General features: G+C 33.8%; 1 protein-coding gene across 2 annotated transcripts in view; it reads left to right on the top strand.

Annotated features, from left to right (window-relative positions):
• Positions 1-19,501, top strand: part of LOC101692359 (disintegrin and metalloproteinase domain-containing protein 5-like) — a 141,423-nt gene that overhangs the window by 67,220 nt on the left and 54,702 nt on the right. For both annotated transcript variants that reach the window (XM_045070980.1, XM_045070979.1), the window contains exons 12-13: positions 10,027-10,216; positions 14,955-15,050. In XM_045070980.1, coding sequence (XP_044926915.1) covers positions 10,027-10,216; positions 14,955-15,050 — 286 coding nt within the window. The remainder of the gene's footprint in view (positions 1-10,026; positions 10,217-14,954; positions 15,051-19,501) is intronic.

Genomic DNA, 19,501 nt, shown 5'->3' with positions numbered 1-19,501 from the left:
TATCTTTGTGTATGGTGTAAGGGAATGGTTGGGTTTCATTCTTCTGCACGTGGCTGTCCAATTTTCCCAGCAACATTTATTGAAGAGACTGTCTTTTTTTCACTGGATATTTTTTTCCTGCTTTGTCAAAGATTATTTGACCATAGAGTTGAGGGTCCATATCTGGGCTCTCTACTGTGTTCTTTTGGTCTGTGTATCTATTTTTGTGCCAGTACCATGCTGTCTTGGTGATCACAGATTTATAATATATCTTGAAATCAGGTAATGTGATGCCCCTAGGTTTGTTTTTCTTTTTTCAACATTTCCTTGGTGATTCAGGGTCTTTTCTGGTTCCATACAAATTTTAGGATTGTTTGTTCCAGCACTTTGAAAAATGCCTATAGTATATTGATTGGAATAGTATTGAAAGAACAGATTTCTCTGAGCAGCATAGACATTTTAACAGTGTTTATTCTTCTGATCCATGAGCATGGAATGTCTTTCCATCTTTTTGTGTCTTCTTCAATTTCTTTCATGAGTGTTTAGTTCCTCAAGTATAGATTTTTACCTCTTTGGCTAGGTTTATTCCAAGGTATCTTATGGTTTTTGGTGCTATTGTAAATGGAATTAATTACTTAATTTCTCTTTCTACAGTTGGCGTATGGGAAAGCAACTCATTTCTGTGCATTGATTTTTATCCTGTCACATTACTGAATTGCCGTATGAATTGTATGAATTGAATTTTTACACATAAAGTATCATGTCATTTGTGAAGAGAGAGAGTTTGACTTCTTCTTTGCCAGTTTGAATACCTTTTATTTCTTTTTGTTGTCTGGTCGCTGAGGCTACGACTTCTAGTACTATGTTGAACAATAGTGGTGAGAGTGGGTGTCCTTCTCATGTTTCTGATCTTGAGAGAAAGGCTCTCAGCTTTTCCCCACTGAAAATGATATTTGCTGTGGGTTTTTCATAGATGGGTTTTATGAAATTGAGGAATGTATCCCTATTCTCTGAAGAGTTTTAATCAGGAAAGGATGCTGTATTTTATCAAATGCTTTTTCTGCATCAATTGAGAGGACCATATTATTTCTCTCTCTTCTCTTATTAATGTGTTCTATCAAACTGATTGATTTGCGAGTGTTGAACAGCTCTTCATCCCAGGGATAAATCGCTCTTGGTCATGGTAGATAATCCTTGTAATGTACTGCTGGATCCTATTAGCTAGGATCTTGTTGAGAGTTTTGGCATCCATATTCCTTAGGTATATTGGTCTGAATTTTTCCTTTTTAATGGGTTCTTTGCCTTGATTTTGGGATCAAGGTAATGTTTGCCTCATAGGATGAGTCTGGAAGTTTTCCTTCTGTTTCTCTTTCTTGAGACAGCTTCAGGAGGAGAATAGGTATTATTTCTTCTTTGAATGTTTGGTAGAATACTTCCGTAGAATCCTTCAGTTCCGGGATTCTTGTTTTTTGGGATGTTTTTGATCACTGCCTCAATCTCGTTACTGGCTATTGGTCTATTCAGGTTATCAATTTCTTCCTGTTTCAGTCTTGGCAGTTTATAGGTTTCCAGGAATGCACCCATTTCTTCCAGGTTGCTTAATTTATTAGCATATAGTTATTAAAAATTTCTAACGATTGTTTCTATTTCCTTGGTGTTCATCATGATATCTCCCCTTTCATTCATAATTTTGTTAATTTGGATTCTTTCTCTTCTTTTGGATAGGTTCAGCCAGTGGTTTATCAATCTCATTAATTCTTTCAAAGAACGAGCTTCTAGTTTTGTTGATGTGTACTACTGTATTTCTGGTTTCTAGTTCACTGATCTCTGCTCTAATTTTAATTATTTTCCTTCTCGTACATGGGCTAAGCTTAATTTGTTGTTGATTTTCCAGTTCTTTCAGGTGTAAAGATAGTTTGTGTACTCAGGATTTTTGTATTTTTTTGAGTGAGGCTAGGATGGCTATGTATTTCCCGCTTAGGGCTGCCTTTACTGTATCGCATAGGTTTTGGAAAGTGTTTTCATTCTCATTGGTTTCCATGAATTGTTTAATTTCTTTAATTCTTTAATTTCCTGGTTGACTCAAACATTGTTGAGCAGAATGGCCTTGAGCTTCCAAGTGTTTGAATTTCTTCCAAACTTTTTCTTGTGATTGAGTTCCAGTTTCAGAGAATTGTGGTCCGAGAATATGCAGGGAATAATCTCTATCTTTTTGTATCAGTTCTGACCTTATTTGTGACCCAGTATGTGAGACCCACTATTCTTGAGAATGTTCCATGTGCACTGGAGAAGAATGAGTATTCTGTTGTTTTAGGGTCAAATGTTCTGGATATATCTATGAAGTCCATCTGGTCTAGTGTGTCATTCAGAACTCTTGTTTCTTTGTTGATTTTCTGCTTGGATGATCTGTCTATTGCTGAGAATGGTGTGTTAAGATCCCTTACAATTAATATATTCTTGTCAACATTTTTATTATTCTGTTTAACAGTTGCCTTATGTAGTTGGCTGCTCTCATGTTGTGGGCATAGATATTTACAGTTGTTAGATCTTGTTGGATAGACCCTTTAAGACAACTGACAGAATGGGAGAAGATATTTGCAAACGACATATCAGATAAAGGGCTAGTATCCAAAATCTATAAAGAACTTATCAAACTCAATACCCAAAGAACAAATAATCCAATCAAGAAATGGGCAGAAGACATGAACAGACATTTCTGCAAAGAAGACATCCAGATGGCCAACAGACACATGAAAAAGTGCTCCACATCACTCGGCATCAGGGAACTACAGATCAAAACCACAATGAGATACCACCTCACACCAGTCAGAATGGCTAAAATTAACAAATCAGGAAATGACAGATGCTGGTGAGGATGTGGAGAAAGGGAAACCCTCCTACACCATTGGTGGGAATGCAAACTGGTGCAACCACTCTGGAAAAGAGCATGGAGGTTCCTCAAAAAGTTGAAAATAGAGCTACCGTATGACCCAGCAATTGCACCACTGGGTATTTACCATAAAGATACAAACGTAGTGATCTGAAGGGGCACGTGCGCCTGAATGTTTTTGGCAGCAATGTCCACAATAGCCAAACTATGGAAAGAACCTAGATGTCCATCAACAGGTGAATGGATAAAGAAGATGTGCTGTACACACACAGACACACACACCCACACACACATACTAGAATACTATGCAGCCATCAAAAGAAATGAAATCTTGCCATTTGCGATGACGTGGATGGAACTAGAGGGTATTATGCTTAGTGAAATAAGTCAGAGACAGACAATTATCATATGATCTCCCTGATATGAGGAAGTTGAGAGGCAATCTGGGGGTTTGAGGAATAGGAAAAGAATAAATGCAACAAGATAGGATCGGGAGGGAGACAAACCATAAGAGACTCTTAATCTCACAAAACAAACTGAGGGTTGCAGGGGGCGGGACTAGGGAGAGGGTCATTGGGTTATGGATATTGGGGAAGGCATGTGCTATGGTGAGTACTATGAAGTGTGTAAACCTGGTGATTCAGACCTGTACTCCTGGGGCAAATAATACATTATATGTTGATAAAAAAAATAAAAAATAAAAAAAGAATGATATATTGTCTTTCTGTATGTCTCACTTCAGTCTTAGCTTAAAATCTAATTTGTCTGATATGAGGATTGCTACCCACCTTTCTTTTGAGGTCCGTTTCCATGAAGGATGGTTCTCCATTCCTTCATTTTCAGTCTGGATGTATATTTAGGTTCAGAATGAGTCTCTTGGATTCAGCATATGGATGGGTCCTGTCTTTTTATCTAATCTGCAACCCCGTGCCACTTTATGGGAGCATTTAGACCATTCACGTTGAGAGTGATTATTGAAAGATATGATTTATTGTCATCATGTTGCCTGGGAAGTCCTTGTTTCTATAGATTGCATCTGTAAATTTCAGTTCTATATCACTCTTGGGGTCTTTCTCCTTTTATAGAACCCCCCCTTAATATTTCTTGCAGGGCCAGCTTAGTGGTCACATATTTCAGTTTTTGCCCGTCCTGGAAGTTCTGTATCTCTCCATCCATTCTGAATGACAGCCTTGCTAGATAAAGTATTCTTTGCTTTAGTACACTGAGTATGTTTTTCTAGCCCTTTTTTGGCTTGCCTCGGTCTCTGTGGATAGGTCTGACATTATTCTGGTATTCCTCCCTCTGTACGTAAGGAGTCTCCTCTCCCTAAATGCCATTAAGATGGTTTCCTTGGTTCTAAGATTTACAAGTTTTACTATTACGTGCCAGGGCATTGGTCTGTTCCCTTTGCTCTTGGGCAGGGGTCCTCTCTGCCTCTAGGACACAAATGTTTGTTTCATTCCCCTGATTAGAGAGATTCTCAGCTACAATTTGGTAAAAAATATCTTCTAGTCATCTCTCTCTCCATCCCCTCAGGGATCCCAATAATTCTGACATTGGAATGTTTCATGGTGTCATTTATTTCTCTAATTCTGTTTTCATGGGTTCTAAGCTGTTTGTTCCAGGCCTCCTTCTTTTCAATCAGTTTTTCTTCTAGATCACCTATTCGTTCTACTGTCTCATTTACCCTAGCAGTCAGAGTATCTAGATTAGATTGGATCTCACTGATAGCATTTTCAAGTTCTGCCCCTTAGAGAATATAAGTTGCCACTAATAGTTTTCTCCATCCTAGCAATTGTCTGCATAACTGTTACCCTGAATTCTATTTCCAACATCTTGGTTATGTCCATATCCATTAGTTCTGTGTCAGAGGTCACAGTCTCTGAGTCTTTCCTATTTTGGGGGTTCCTCCTCTTAGTTGTTCTGTTGAGGGGTGGTTGAGGGAATGCACAGAATCCAAATTGTTGACCATACCCCAAGCAAAATGCAAGATGAGTTTTGTAGGGACCTTAAGGTTGTTGGCCTCTTGTTCTTCCAGCCTGTCTTTTAGGGGAAGGGCCTGCCACATTATTACTCAGGCAACCCTGTTTGGGCAGAATTGCCCTGTCCCTGTGGTGAGGGATGGGCTCAGTGAAAAGCAGTTTTGGAGGCTTTTGTTCTCTGGCAGATTTCCCTGTCTCTTCCAAGAGTCAAAGCAGAAGTGACCATATCCAGACTTTTGCCTCAGAACAGAGAGATCACAGTCTGTTCTTCAGTAAACTTTCCTGGCTACACTGTCTCTGTTACTGTCTGTGCTGCTAAAAACTGCAGCATCCTGGGTTGTATGCCCCATAGCAGCACTCCCAGCTGTTGCTCCCAGGTCAAGGCACATCTCTGTACTTTGTGCTTTTAAAACTGCCAGCCACCGCCAGTTTACACGCATGCCCCTGCAGCTCCAGGCTTCAATCTGAGGGGCCCTGTCACTACTGGTTCAGGAGTCTGTACCTGGTCCCCAGCATGGGAGGGATTGTGCTCCTGCAGCACAGGAACCTGGAGGCTCCCTCCCCCTACCATTTATCTTTTGATATCTGCCTGCAGAATCATGGCTCCCTGCTTCATACCACGAATCAACTGCTGGAGATACTCTGTTTGTAGAGATCCAGATATATCTTCTTGCATCTCAGTTTGATTTGGGTGATGTGGGTGTTCAGAGTAGTCTGGTAGATATCCAGCTCAGTTCGGGAGACTGATTGAAGTAGAGTTCCCTACTCCTCTGCCATCTTTGCAACATCCTGAAATTTGGAGTTTTGAAACTTAGTCACAGGCCTGAGATAAAATGGCTTGGACATGGGAAACATGAGCATAAGGTTCAGATGGAAACAGAGGACACAAGTAGGATGACCTATTGCTCTTCTATGGGGGTTCACTGAAGAGTAGGGGTGCAAACTTTCAGCTCAGAGGTTAGAGAGCAGGGCACAGCAATTTTTATCCTGGCCATCAGTGCTGAAAGCCTTCAGGGAAAAAAACAACTACACAGCACCATCTAATGAAGGCTATGACCACATACACATAGTCCTGCAGCCCCCTTGTGCCCTGGGGACACATTCCCACAGAAACAAGTCACCTTGAGAATCAGCATAGCAGGCCTCTTCTCCAGAAGATCAGCACCACCAATTAGCATGCCCCAAAGTTATTAAACACAGAGTGCTGCAAGCTTTAGCTCTATGGAAAATAGGATGTAGCTTTCTTTTTCCTTTTATTCCTTTATTGTTATTTTCATTTATTATATTTTCCAACTCATTTTAAAATCTTTTATTATTTATTAATATTTATATTTACATGTGCATACTTTTTTGTTTAATTTAATTTAATTTATTTTTTTATTTTGGGACATAGTTTAACAAGCAGACCAAAAGACACACTCAGTATTTTTTCTTTTTTTGTTTTTGTTTTTCTTCCCCCCCTTTTTTGTTTTATTTCGCTGTTATTATTTTTTGTTCTTTTTCCTCTTTTTTTTCTTTTCTGGACAAAATGATGAGATGGTGGAATTCACCCAAAAGAAAGAGCATGAGGTAGAACTCGTCAGAGATTTAATCAATACAGATATAAGATATCTGAACTATAATTTAAAACAACATTTATATGGATACTAGCTGTTGTAAACAACATAGAAGACACTAAAGAATTCCTTACTATAGAGGTAAAATCTAGACAGACCAAAATTAAAAATGCTAACCAAGATGTAGTCCCAAGTGGGGCCCTAAACACAAGGATGGATGAAGCAGAAGAGTGAGTCAGTGACATAGCAGGTAAAATTATAGAAAATAATGAGGCTGAAAAGAGGGCGTAGAGAAAACCATTAGATCATGGAGTTAGACTTAGGAAACTCAAAATTCCATAAATGATGATATCATATCATAGGAGTACCAAAAGAGCGGGGGGGGGGGCAACAAAGGACAGAAGGTTTATTTGAACAAATCCCTAATCTTTTGAGGGAAACAGGCATTCAAATCTAGAAGGCACAGAGAACTCCTCTCAAAGTTAGCAAAACCAGGTCAATACCATGACTTACCATAGTTAAGCTTATAAAACCTGAAAGACTCCATCAAAAATTACTATAACTCATGCAGGAATTCAACAAAGTGGCAAGATATAAAATCAATTCACAGAAATTACTTGAATTTCAATATACTAAGAATGAGGAAGAAGAATAAGAAATCAAAGAATTGATCTCATTTATAATTATATAAAAAACCATAAGATACCTAGGAATGGACCTAACCAAAGAGATAAAGGATCTGTATTCTGAAAACTGTAAAACACTTATGAAAGAAATTGAGGAAGACACAAAAAAATGGAAAAACATCCCATGCTCATGGATTGTAAAAACAAATACTGTTAAAATTCTATACTACCTAAAGCAATCTACATGCTCAATGCAGCCTCTATCAAAACAAAACCAGCATTTTCACAGAGCTAGAACAAACAATCCTAAAATTTGTGTACAACCAGAAAAGACCCTGAATAGCCGCAGTTATGTTGAAAAAGAAAAACACAGCTGGAGGCATCACAATTCCAGACTTCAAGCTGTATTACAAAGCTGTAATCATCAAGACAGTATGACCCTGGCACAAGACAGACATAGATCAATGGAAGAGAAGAGAGAACCCAGTATAGACCCTCAACTCTATGGTCAACTACTCTTCAACAGGAAACAAAAAAGCAGGAAAAACAAAGCAGGAAAAAGATCCAATGGAAAGAAGACAGTCTCTTCAAAAAATTGTGTTGGCAAAATTGGACAGCCACATGCAGAAGAGTGAAACTGGACCATTTTCTTACACTATACACAAAAATTGACTCAAAATGGATGAAAGACCTAAATGTGACACAGGAATCCATTAAGATCCTAGAGGAGAACACATGCAGCAATTTCTTTGACCTTGGCTGCAGCAACTTCTTAACAGACATGTCTTCAAAGGCAAGGGAAGCAAAAGCAAAATTGAAGAATGGGGACTTCATTGAGATAAAATGCTTGCACATCAAAGGAAACTGTTGACAAAACTAAGACAAACTACCAAATGGAAGAAGATATTTGCAAATGTCTTATAAGATAAAGGGCTAGTATCCAAAATCCATAAGGAATTTATCAAACAACACCCCAAAAACAAAGTATCCAGTCAAGTGATTTGAAGGGAGGCATGCACCCCCATGTTTATAGCAGCAATGTCCAAATAGCCAGAATATGGAAAGAGCCCAGATGTCCATCAATAGATGAATGGATAAAGAGGATATGGTATATATATATAGTGGAATATTAGTCATCAAAAGAATGAAATCTTGCCATTTTCAAGTACATGAATGGAACTAGAGGGTATTAGGCTAAGTGAAATACATCAGTCAAAGAAAGACAAATATATGATTTCACTCATATATGGAATTTAAGAAGCAAAACAGATAAACATAGGGGAAGGAAAGAAAAAAAATTAAAATAAGATAAAAAAGAGGCAAACCATAAGAGACTCTTATCTATAGAGAAAAAACTGAGGATTGCTTGAGGGGCAGTGAGTAGAAGGATGGGGCAACTGGTGATGGGCATTAAGGAGGGAACTTGATGGAATGAGGACTGGGTGTTATATGCAATTGATGAATTACTAAATTCTATCCCTGAAACAACACACTACATGGTAAATTACTTGAATTTAAATTTTAAAAATTATATTAAAAACACAATTCTCTCTCTCCTTCTCCCTCTGCCCCTCCCCTGCTTTCTCTCTCTTAGAAAAGAAAAGAATTTAAAAATTAAAAAATGGATTGGTTAAAAAATACATGAAAGCATAATTCATAGTTCATGAAAGTATAATTCATTTTTGTATATTGATTTTGTGTGGTAAAAACTTGCTAAACTCATTAGAATTTTCCAATTCTATTTGTTGATTCCTTAAGAATTTCTCTAAACAAAAAAAGTGTTATGAAGAACACTTTTATTTTTCCATTTCATCTATTTGTATGTAATTGAATTTGGAATAATTTCAATAACTTTATTGATGTGAGAGTGGATATCTTTGTCTTGTTCCCAGTCTTAAGGGGAAAACGTTCAGTTTTTCATGAAAAGTATGATGTGAACTATAATTTCTTTCTTTAATAAGTGTCTTTTCTTCCAAAGTAGTATCTTTTATTCCCTTGTATATTATGTTGGTTTTTCCCCATCATTTCACCATTCCAGTGTTCCATATATTTTTTTGCCTGATGTTTGTGCTTTTTGTCCCTACCAGGCACTTGGTCTACTTTTTACTACATATATTTTGCCTAGGAGAATGCTCAGTAATTATGTTGTAAACAGTGACCAGATCAGCTAGTATATTTTCTCATTATTTCATTTTAGCCTTTGATTACTGATTCTATTTCTTTGCTGGTTGTGGATCTGTTTAGATTGTCTATTTCTTTCTGTTTTAGTTTTGGTAGTTTATATATTTCTAAGAATGAATCCATTTCTTCCATACTGCCTAATTTCTTGGCATATAATTGCTCATAATATTCTCTTATAATTCTTTGTATTTCTTTAGTGTTTTTATTTATTTATATAAATATATATAATATATTAATATATATAAATATATATTAATAATATATAAATATATAATACATTATAATATTTATTTATTTATTTTAGCGTTTTTATTTATTAGGTTTTTATTTCAAATGTTCAATTATGAACATAATTATGAACAAAAGCCCTAAAATGTATTATTAAAATTAATATAAACATGTTTATATTGTCATTAAAAGAATTTTATTATATAAAAATACAAAATATGTTAAATATTGAGGCTTAAAAAACTTAATATTCAATGGTATGGCATTGGGAAAGTAAATAAAATAAACACAGTTCTTATGTCTAAAGATTTAATGAAGTTCATAAGATAGATAAATAATAGGTCTTGTTTAAAACAGGATAGAATGCTCTAAAAAGATTTTAGATATTTTTATAACAAGAATTTTTAAATTGTTAAAAAGTATGGTAAATCATTAGTATGTTTTGCAATGCAATGAATATTTTTTTAAATGTGCTTATTTTTTCCATAATTCTTTTTAAATCTCTTTTCAAAACCCATACATTAGCAGAAATGCAGAGATATACAGCAATAATTTTTGTCGTATCCATTTTTAAAATATTTTAGGCAGTCTGGGGGTGTAAAGGAGTTTAGCACCTGTAGTTTGGATGACTTTAAATACTTAGCTTCACAAGCTGGCTTTGAATGTCTTCAGAAAATCCTTCCTGAAATGCCAGTTTATAAAGAAGCACAAAGGAAAGTATGTGGCAATGGAAAATTGGAACATGGTGAAGAGTGTGATTGTGGCATTATAGAGGTTAGTAGAAATTTTTTCAGCTTTTATGTATGTTTATAGATAAAAAGTATGTGTATATATCTGTATAAGAGCTAAAAAAGGTGAGACTTTGTCTTTCAGAACAATAAATTTGAAAAAGACCTTTGGGGAAGATGGAAGCCTTTAAGTTTCCTAATTTTGCTATTTTTTGAAGTGGACAGCAAAAGCCTTTTAGATAACGTTTAACTTCAGAGATTGCCTTCTGACATTCTTTAGTGTATCTATTTGGAGTGTCAACTCCAAACTCATAATTATTTACCACAAAGGTGTTCTAAGGAGCTAAAGAAATACACCTTTAACAACAAGCAGTAACAAAAACAGGAAAATCTAAAGGCAACAGACTATTAACAGTGAAACAGCAAAATGCATTGCTTGCTATATAAAGTGAAATGTTTTCTGTTGACAGGTGATGCCAATTAAAAGTGTTTTTTAAAAAATCTATCACCTGTAGAAAATACAAAAATGTAGAACTAAGATCAAACCAAAAGAAAGATGAAAGATGATAGAGGAGCTATTGACAATAAAGTAAAGTAGTCACATGGAAACTCTCAAGAGATAGCAATTGTAAAATATGAAACATTATTAAAAATTAATATATATTATTAAAATAAATACTATACAAAGATATGTAACCAACTATATATTATTATATTATAAATGTTATACATATAAACATATTTATATATAGATATATTATGCATATAATAATTTATGTTATATACAATATATTACATACAATATATATTATTCATAAATAATATATAAAAATTTATATATTATATATAATATATATAATATAATTTATATGTTATAAATATATTTTATAACATAAAAATATATGTTATATCTATATATAATGGAGAATATTTAAAAGAAGAAGCCAGAGGAGAGTTTACTCTTGAAAAATTGCAGCTGCAATTAATCAGGATTGTGAGTTTATATCTTTCTAGCATAAGAGTGCCCTTCTAACTCCACAGCTGTGGCAGAATTAAATAGCTGTGGAAAACTGCAGCTCTACTGATTCAATGTGAAAGAGAACAGATTTCAGAGATGAGAACCACTGGAAATTTAAGGGGAAAACCCTGAAAGAGAGAATTGTGAAAGTGGTAAAACCTAAAATCTGATGATAAATTTTAAATACATTTGGCTGACTGCTAAAATATGCACGGCCTAGACATACCCTATAGGGCAAAAAATGTAGGGTGAGACACTTGAAAGACACATGTGTACCAGGTGAGCCCTGTGAGTTTGAGACTGGGACTGCAACTGGAAATTAAAGAGGAATCTTAAGAAACAAAGAAATTACACATAGTTTGTACTCTGAAATCTAAGTGCTATCTCTACCTAAATCCTTGGCTGAATGTCAGATTACACCAGGGAATCAGGCTAAAAACTCAGAGGTTTGAAGACATATAAGTTGAGTAGAAATAACTATGGCACACTATAGGGGAGATAAAGCTTACAGTTTATATCCAGGTTACTTAATTCCCTATAGGGGGAAAAAAAAAGCATCCAGAAAGATAGCTGAATACAGGCATTATATCATTGTATCTATAATGTTTAACTTACTAAACAAAAATTTACTAGACAGAGAATTATTACAGAAAATGTGAACCATATTTAGGAAAATAAGCAGTTAAGGGACTGATTCTGAAAAATCCAAGATATTGTATTTAGCAGACAAAGACTTCACAGTAGTTATTTTTAATATATTAGGAGCATTAAAGGAAATTATGCTCAAATAATTTAAGGAAAAATTATCCTATTGAGTGAGCAGCTAGAGAATATCAACAGATATATGTTAAGCATAAAAATATAAATTTAAAGTCTACAAGTGAAAAGTAATAAATGAAACAAAACAGAAGCAGAAGAATCAATGAACTTGATCAGTGAAACAATAAGAACATACACTCTATGGAACAGAGAGAAAAAGAGTTGAAAAAAATAACAAAACCTTAGATACCTGAGAAGAAATATTAAGTACCAAATGTAGGTGTAATTGGATTTAAACATAAAGAAAAGAGAGAGTAGGTGGAAGAAAAAAAATCTGCAAAAATAATGCTGATTATTTTCCAGATTTGAAGGAAAACATTTACTTACAGACCCAAGATGCTCAGCATTATAATCATAAGCAGATAGACACAAAAAAAACCGCACTTCTATACACAGATCAATAAAACCTCTAAAAGTCCCAAGATAAAAAGAAAACTTAATTTCAGCCTAAAGAAAGACACATTAGGTACATGATACAATGATACAAAATATAGCTGATTTCTTATAACCAATAATGGAGGTCAGTAGACTTTGAAATGACAAACTAAAAGTGCTGAAGGAAAGAAAGTCAAGAACCAGGACTCCTGGGTGGCTGGGTCATTGAGCACCTGCCTTGGGCTGGGGCTCAGGTCATGCGTGGTCCAGCAGTCCTGGGATTGAGCCCCATACCGGGCTCCATGCTCAGCGGGGGGCCTGCTTCGCCATCCCCCATTCCCCTTGCTTGTGTTCCCTCTCTGGCTGTCTCTCTCTCTGTCAAATAAATAAAATCCTAAAAAACAAAAACAAAAACACCCCTCTCTCTTTCAAAAAAAAAAAAAAAAAGTCAAGAACCAAGCTATCTATATTCAAAGATATTCTTCTTTAAAATGGAAATACATAAAGTTATTCTCAGTTAAGCAAAAGCAGAGAAAATATGTCATAGTAAGCTTGCACTACAGAAAATCTTGAGAACTTAAAATGTTTTACACTGAAGGACCAGTGCAGTAGGTGATCAGTCTGATCTATAAGAGGATGAACACAGGAATTGGTAAATATGTGAAGGGATATAAATAATTATGCTTTTTCTTTTCTGCTCTTAATTTTACAAACAACTTTGTATACATGCACAGATATGTAAATACATATACTTATCCACTATGCATTCATATATACATAATACATATATGAACATATACATGTATATTTACATGTGTGTATATTATGTACACACATATATGTATGGGTATGTATGTGTTTATTGGTGCATATACATATGCATATAAATACAAATATACATACATATGCACATATACACACTTCTGTGTGTATATAAATGTGTATATCTACATCTATACTATAACAACAACAGCATGAAATATGGAAGGGTACATTAAAATAAGTTGTTGCAACATTTCTATAATTTACCTGAAGAAAATCAGTATTAACTTTAAGTAGATTATAGTCTTTTTTTTTAGTAGATTATAGTCTTAAAAATACTTATTATAAATCCTAGAGCAAATATTGAAAAAGTATGCAGAGATATAACTACAAAAGGCAATAGAGGATTTATTTGCTAAATACTAAATGTATTTCATCAACAAAAAATAAGACAAGAAGGGAAGAATTGAGGAGCAAAAACAAGATGAGATAAATAGAAACAAACAGCAAAATAACAAATTGAAATACATGTTAATTACATTAAATATAACGAGGCCAGACACTCTAATCAAAAGGCCAAGGTTGTCAGACTAAATAAAAACTGAGAAATAATCACATGCTAAATCACATTCTAAAATCACATTTTAACATTTTAACACATTTTAATTTGTATCATACAAAAATAATGAAATGGAAAAGGATATAACAGGCAAATAGTAAATACAAGGGAACTATAGTGACTATACTAATATATAAAATAAAGATATAATACTTCAAAATAAAAAAGGATAAATACATAGGAGGATATAACAATAATAAATATATGAACATTTATACAAATATATTTACATATATACACACATATTAAGTCTTTAAAATTTATTAGGCAATCACTGGCAGAACTAAAGGGAGTAACTGGCAAATCTATCATATTTGAGATTTATTTCACATCTCTTAGTAACTGATAGAACAACTAGACCATAAATCATTAAGGATATGGGAGACCTGAACAATACCACCAATCACCTTAATATAATGATATTTATATGCTGCCATGTTTAACAGCCTAAATATAAAAATTCTTTCAAGAGAACTTGGAATATTAATCAGAATAGAATATTTGAGGCATGAAATAAATCTCAATGCATTTATTTTGTGTTGAAAATTCAATCAGAAACCAAGAATAATAAAATAACTTGAAAAGCCCCCAAATATTTGGAAATTAAACTACTACTTCTAAATGGCCCTTAGCTCAAAGAAAAATTACAAAAACAATTTTAGGATATATTTTTCACAGTATGCAAATTTAAACATAACATCAAAATCTATGAGATTCAGTTAAAACAGTGTTATAAGGAAAATTTAAATCTATAAATGCTTATATTAGAGAAGAAGATAGGTCTAATCAATTATTTAGGATGCTACTTAAGGTAACTAAAATATTAGTCTAAGTTAAATCTAAAGTAAATATAAGGAAATAATGATAAAGATATAGGTAGAAATCAATGAGATAGAGATCAGAGAATGAAAATCAATGAAAATGAAAGCCAGGGCTTTGGAAAGAATCATATACTTGATAAACTTCTTGCTGGACTGATGGAGAAATGAAAGAAAAAAGAAATTCCCAGTATTGGGAATGAAAGAGGATACATTATTTACTATACATCCTATGTATGTTTAAAGAATATTAAAAACAACTTTATGTAAATGAATTTGGCAATTTAGATGAAATTGGTAAGTTTCTTAAAAGACAAATTATCATTACGTATGTGAGAGAAGATATCATTTGAATTTGTCTCTTTGTTTACAGAATTGTACACATAAAGACTGCTGTGATGCTAGAATATGTCTAATGAAAAAGGGTAAACAATGTGGTTCTGGGGAATGCTGTACACTAGATTGCAAGGTAAGAGGCAATCTATTTTATAGTAGCTCAGCATTAAATTTCTTGAAATACTTGTTTCAAAGAGATGCAAAATATGTCAATATCTTATCAGTATATTATATTATATCCAAGCACATTATATCTTATCAGTATATTATATTATATCCAAGCACTGCAGTGCATTCAGCAATCTGTCATTTCCAGGACTCTCATGTATTTAATGCCTGATGATTCTTCTCTCCTGACTTGTACTCACTGAGATATTTCTGCAATCAACATACATTTGAAGCAACCCTCTTAAGGTCTTCTTTTCTTTTCTTTTTTTTAATTTAAATTTAATTAGCCAACATATAGTACATTATTAGTTTCAGATGTAGAGTCCAGTCATTCATCAATTGCATATATAACACCCAGGTCTTGTTTTCTGATACTATACCTCACATGAGGTCAAGAAATTAGATTAGTTTCTGTTGTTGTTGTTAGCTAAATTCTCTTCACTATCTTCTGGTAAAGTCTGCTGTTCCTTTGCAATTCAGTTATTGTTACAATCAACCAATCTCTCTTTATTGAAAGTATTTAAAGAATTCCTGAGTAATTGCCCTGTACCCAGACAATTAACTGGAATCTTAATGAAAAAAGAAACTCCTGAACAAAGTAAATGGCAGATATTCACAAGACTGGAGTAAGAATATGTTTTTATCTTTCAAAATTTTCCCCAAACTTTATTGAGATATAATTGACATATAACATTGTATAAGTTTAAGGTGTACAATGTAATGATTTCATATAATTGTGAAATGATTACAATAAGGTTAGCACACTTTACATAGCAACATTTAATAAGAAAGTTTCAAGAAACCAATACATTATTAACTTCAGTCATCATATTATACATTAGATCCCCAGACTGATATATTTTATAGCTGAAAATTCATACCCTCGACCAACATTTTTTCATTTCTCTCACAGTTTTCTTTCTTTCTTTCTGGTTTGGATGCCTTTTAATTCTTTTTTCTTGCCTAATTGCTCTGGCTAGGACTTCTAATGTTAAATAGGAGTGGTAAGAATGGACAATTTTGTCTTGTTTTTGATCTGATAGGTAAAGATTTCAGCTTTTCCCTATTGAAAATTGTTAGTGTAGGCTTGTCATATGTAGCTTTTATTATATTGATATATGTTTGGTCTATGCCCAAACTGTTGAGAGATTTTGTTATGAAAGTGTGTTGGATTTTGTCACTTTAGAGGATTATATGAATTTTACCCCTATTTATATTAATGGGGTATATTAATTTTATTGATTCCCGTGTGTCGAATCATCCTTGCATCCCAGGAATAACTCTCACTTGATTATGGTACATGATACTTTTAATGTGCTGTTGAATTTGTTGTGTGTGGTTTTTTTTTTTTTTTTAAGATTGTATTTATTTATTTGACAGAGATCACAAGTAGACAGAAAGGCAGGCAGAGAGAGAGGGGAGAAACAGTCTCCCTGCTGAGCAGAGAGCCTGATGCTTGAACCCAGGTCCCTGAGATCATGACCTGAGCCAAAGGCAGAGGCTTTAACGCACTGACCCACCCAGGTGCCCCTTTGTTGTGTATTTTGTTGAGAATGTTTGCATCTATATTCATCAGAGATATTGGCCTGTACTTTTCTTTTCTTGTTTCTTTCCTTATTTGTCTTTGGTATCAGGGTAAAACTGGCATTATAAAATGAGTTTAGGAGTGCTCCCTCCTTTTTAATTTTTGGAAGAATTGAGAAAGATTAACATTAATCCTTAAAAAATTTCATAGAATTCACCTGTGAACCATCTATTTCAGGTCCTTTTCTTTGTTAGGAGGCTTGATAACAAATTCAGTCTCTTGTGTTTGATTTGTTCAAGTTTTCTCTTTCTTTGTGATTCAGTCTTGATAGGTTGTCTTTTTCTAATAATTTATCCATTTCTTCTAAAGTATTATGCAGTTTGCAGGTAGATAATTGTTATAGTAGCCTCTTATGATACTTTGTATTTCTATGGTGCCAATTTTGGTGTCTCCTCTTTTTTCCATAATTTTATTTTATTGCATCCGCTCTCTCTTTCTTGGTTAGTCTAGCTAATGATTTGCCATTTTATTTATTTTTTCAAACCCAACTCTTGGTTTAATTGATTTTTTCCCCTTTTGTCTCTTTGGTCTCTGTTTTGTTTATTTCTGTTCTGACTTTTGTTATTTCTTTCTTTCTACTAACTCGGGGCTTTGTTTGTTTTCCTTTTTTAATTCCTTTAGGGATAAAGTTAGGTTATTTGAGATTTTTTAAATATAGACATTTATTGCTGTAAACTTACCTCTTAGAACTGCTTTTCATGTGTCCCTATGTTTTGGTATATATATATTTTTGTTTTTATTATTGTTTATTTTAAGATACATCTCTGATTTCCTTTTTATTTTTTTCTTCATTGGTCCATTGGTTTTTTAAGGAGTATGGTGTTAAGTTGCATATTTTGTGAATTTTTCATTTTTATCCCTTAGGTTTTATACCATTGTGTATGGAAAAGGTATTAGATATTATTTCAATTCCCTTAAATTTCATAAGACTTGCTTTGTGAGCCAAGATATGTTTTATTCTGGAGAATGTTCCATGTGTGCTTGAGAATAGTGTGTATTTTGTTCCTGTTGGACATAAAATTCCATATATGTCTTTAAGGTCCATTTGGTCTGTTGTTTTATAGGCCTGCTATTTTCTCCCTAATTTTCTTTCTGATTGATCTGTCCAATGTTATTAGTATTAGTAGGGCATTGAAGTCCTCTAGTATTATTGAATTGTTTTTGAAGTTCAGGGATGTCATATTATTTTTAATCCTTCACTTTGTTAATGTGATGCATCACATTTATTAAATTACATATGTTCAAACATCCTTGATTCTTAGTGATAAATCTTAATTGATCATGATGTATGATCCTTTTAATGTGCCATTAAAATTGGTTTGCTAGTATTTTATTGAGAATTACTATATTTATGTTCATCAGGCCTGTTCTTCAGGTCAAAATTACATTAGCATATAGTTTTCTTTTCTTTTGGTATCTTGGTCTGATTTTGGTATTAGGATAATTCTGGCCTCATAAAATGAGTTTGGAAGTTTTTCTTCCTATTCAGTTTTTTGGAAGAGATTGAAAAGAATTAACATTAAGTAATCCTTAAGTGTTTGGTAGAATTCATCTATGAAGCCATCTGATCCTGGATTTTCTATGTTGGGAGGTTTTTAACTGATAACTGATTTGAACTCTTTACTCATTATTGGTTTGTTCAGGTTATTCTATTTTTTTTTTCATGATTCAATCTTGATAGGTCATTTCTAGGAATTTTATTTATTTATTTTGACAGAGAGAGAGATCACAAGTAGGCAGAGAGGCAGGCAGAGAGAGAAGGGGAAGCAGGCTCCCTGCTGAGCAGAAAGCCCAACATGGGGTCCGATCCCAGGATTCTGAGACCATGACCTGAGCTGAAGGCAGAGGCTTTAACCCACTGAGCCACCCAGGTGCCCCTATTGGTTATAGTATTCTTTTAAAGATTTATTTCATTATTTTAGAGAGAGAGTGTGCCCATGTGTGTGCCTATTTGATGGGGAAGGGGCAAAAGGAAAGGGGGAGAGAGAGAATCTCAAGCAGATTCCCTGCTGAGCTCAGAGCCTGAAACAGGGCTCCATCTCATGACCCTTGAGATCATGACCTGAACTGAAATCAAGAGTTGGGCGCTTAAAAATAATATGATTCTTCTATTGAAGAGTTCTTTTGGCCTTATGTACATTTTCCTCTCTAGATTTGGCAAATAAATAATAAATAAATAATAAATAATAAATAATAAATAAATAAATAAATAAAATAAAAAATAAATAAACTTTCTGCCCATTTCTCTTTCACTTTTTCTGGGACTCCCACCGCACATATGGTATTTCTTTTGATGTGTCCTCTAAGTACCACCAGCTTTCTTTAATCTTTTTTTTTTCCTCTTAACTGGATTATTTTAAATGATTGCCCTTGAGTTCAGTATTTCTTCTGCTTGATCAACTGTGCCCTTGAAGTTTTATAGTGGAATTTTTCAGTTCAGTTATTGTTTTCTTCAGATCTAGAATTTCTGTTTGGTTCTCTCTTACTTTAAAAACATTGGGGAGGGTATGTGCTTTGGTGAGTGCTGTGAAGTGTGTAAACCTGGTGATTCATAGACCTGTACCCCTGGGGATAAAAATATATGTTTATAAAAAATAAAAAATTAAAAAAAAAATTTCTTTGTGAAACTCATTTTGTTTATGTATTGTTTTCCTGATTTTGTTTATTTGTCTATTTATGCTCTCTTATCTGAGCTTAAGGTGATTATTTTAAATTTATTTATCAGGCATTTTGTACATTTCCATTTCTTTCATCTGTCTTCCACAAGAGCTCTGTTTTACTCCTTTGTTGGCATCACGTTTCCTTGATTCTTTATGTTTCTTGAAGACTTG

Source organism: Mustela putorius, unplaced genomic scaffold (assembly GCF_011764305.1).
Source record: "Mustela putorius furo isolate JIRA1106 unplaced genomic scaffold, ASM1176430v1.1 tig00003976_pilon_pilon_pilon, whole genome shotgun sequence".
Classification (NCBI taxonomy): domain Eukaryota; kingdom Metazoa; phylum Chordata; class Mammalia; order Carnivora; family Mustelidae; genus Mustela; species Mustela putorius.
The sequence above is the reverse complement of the archived record's forward strand: the minus strand, read 5'-3'. Positions and strand labels throughout refer to the sequence as shown.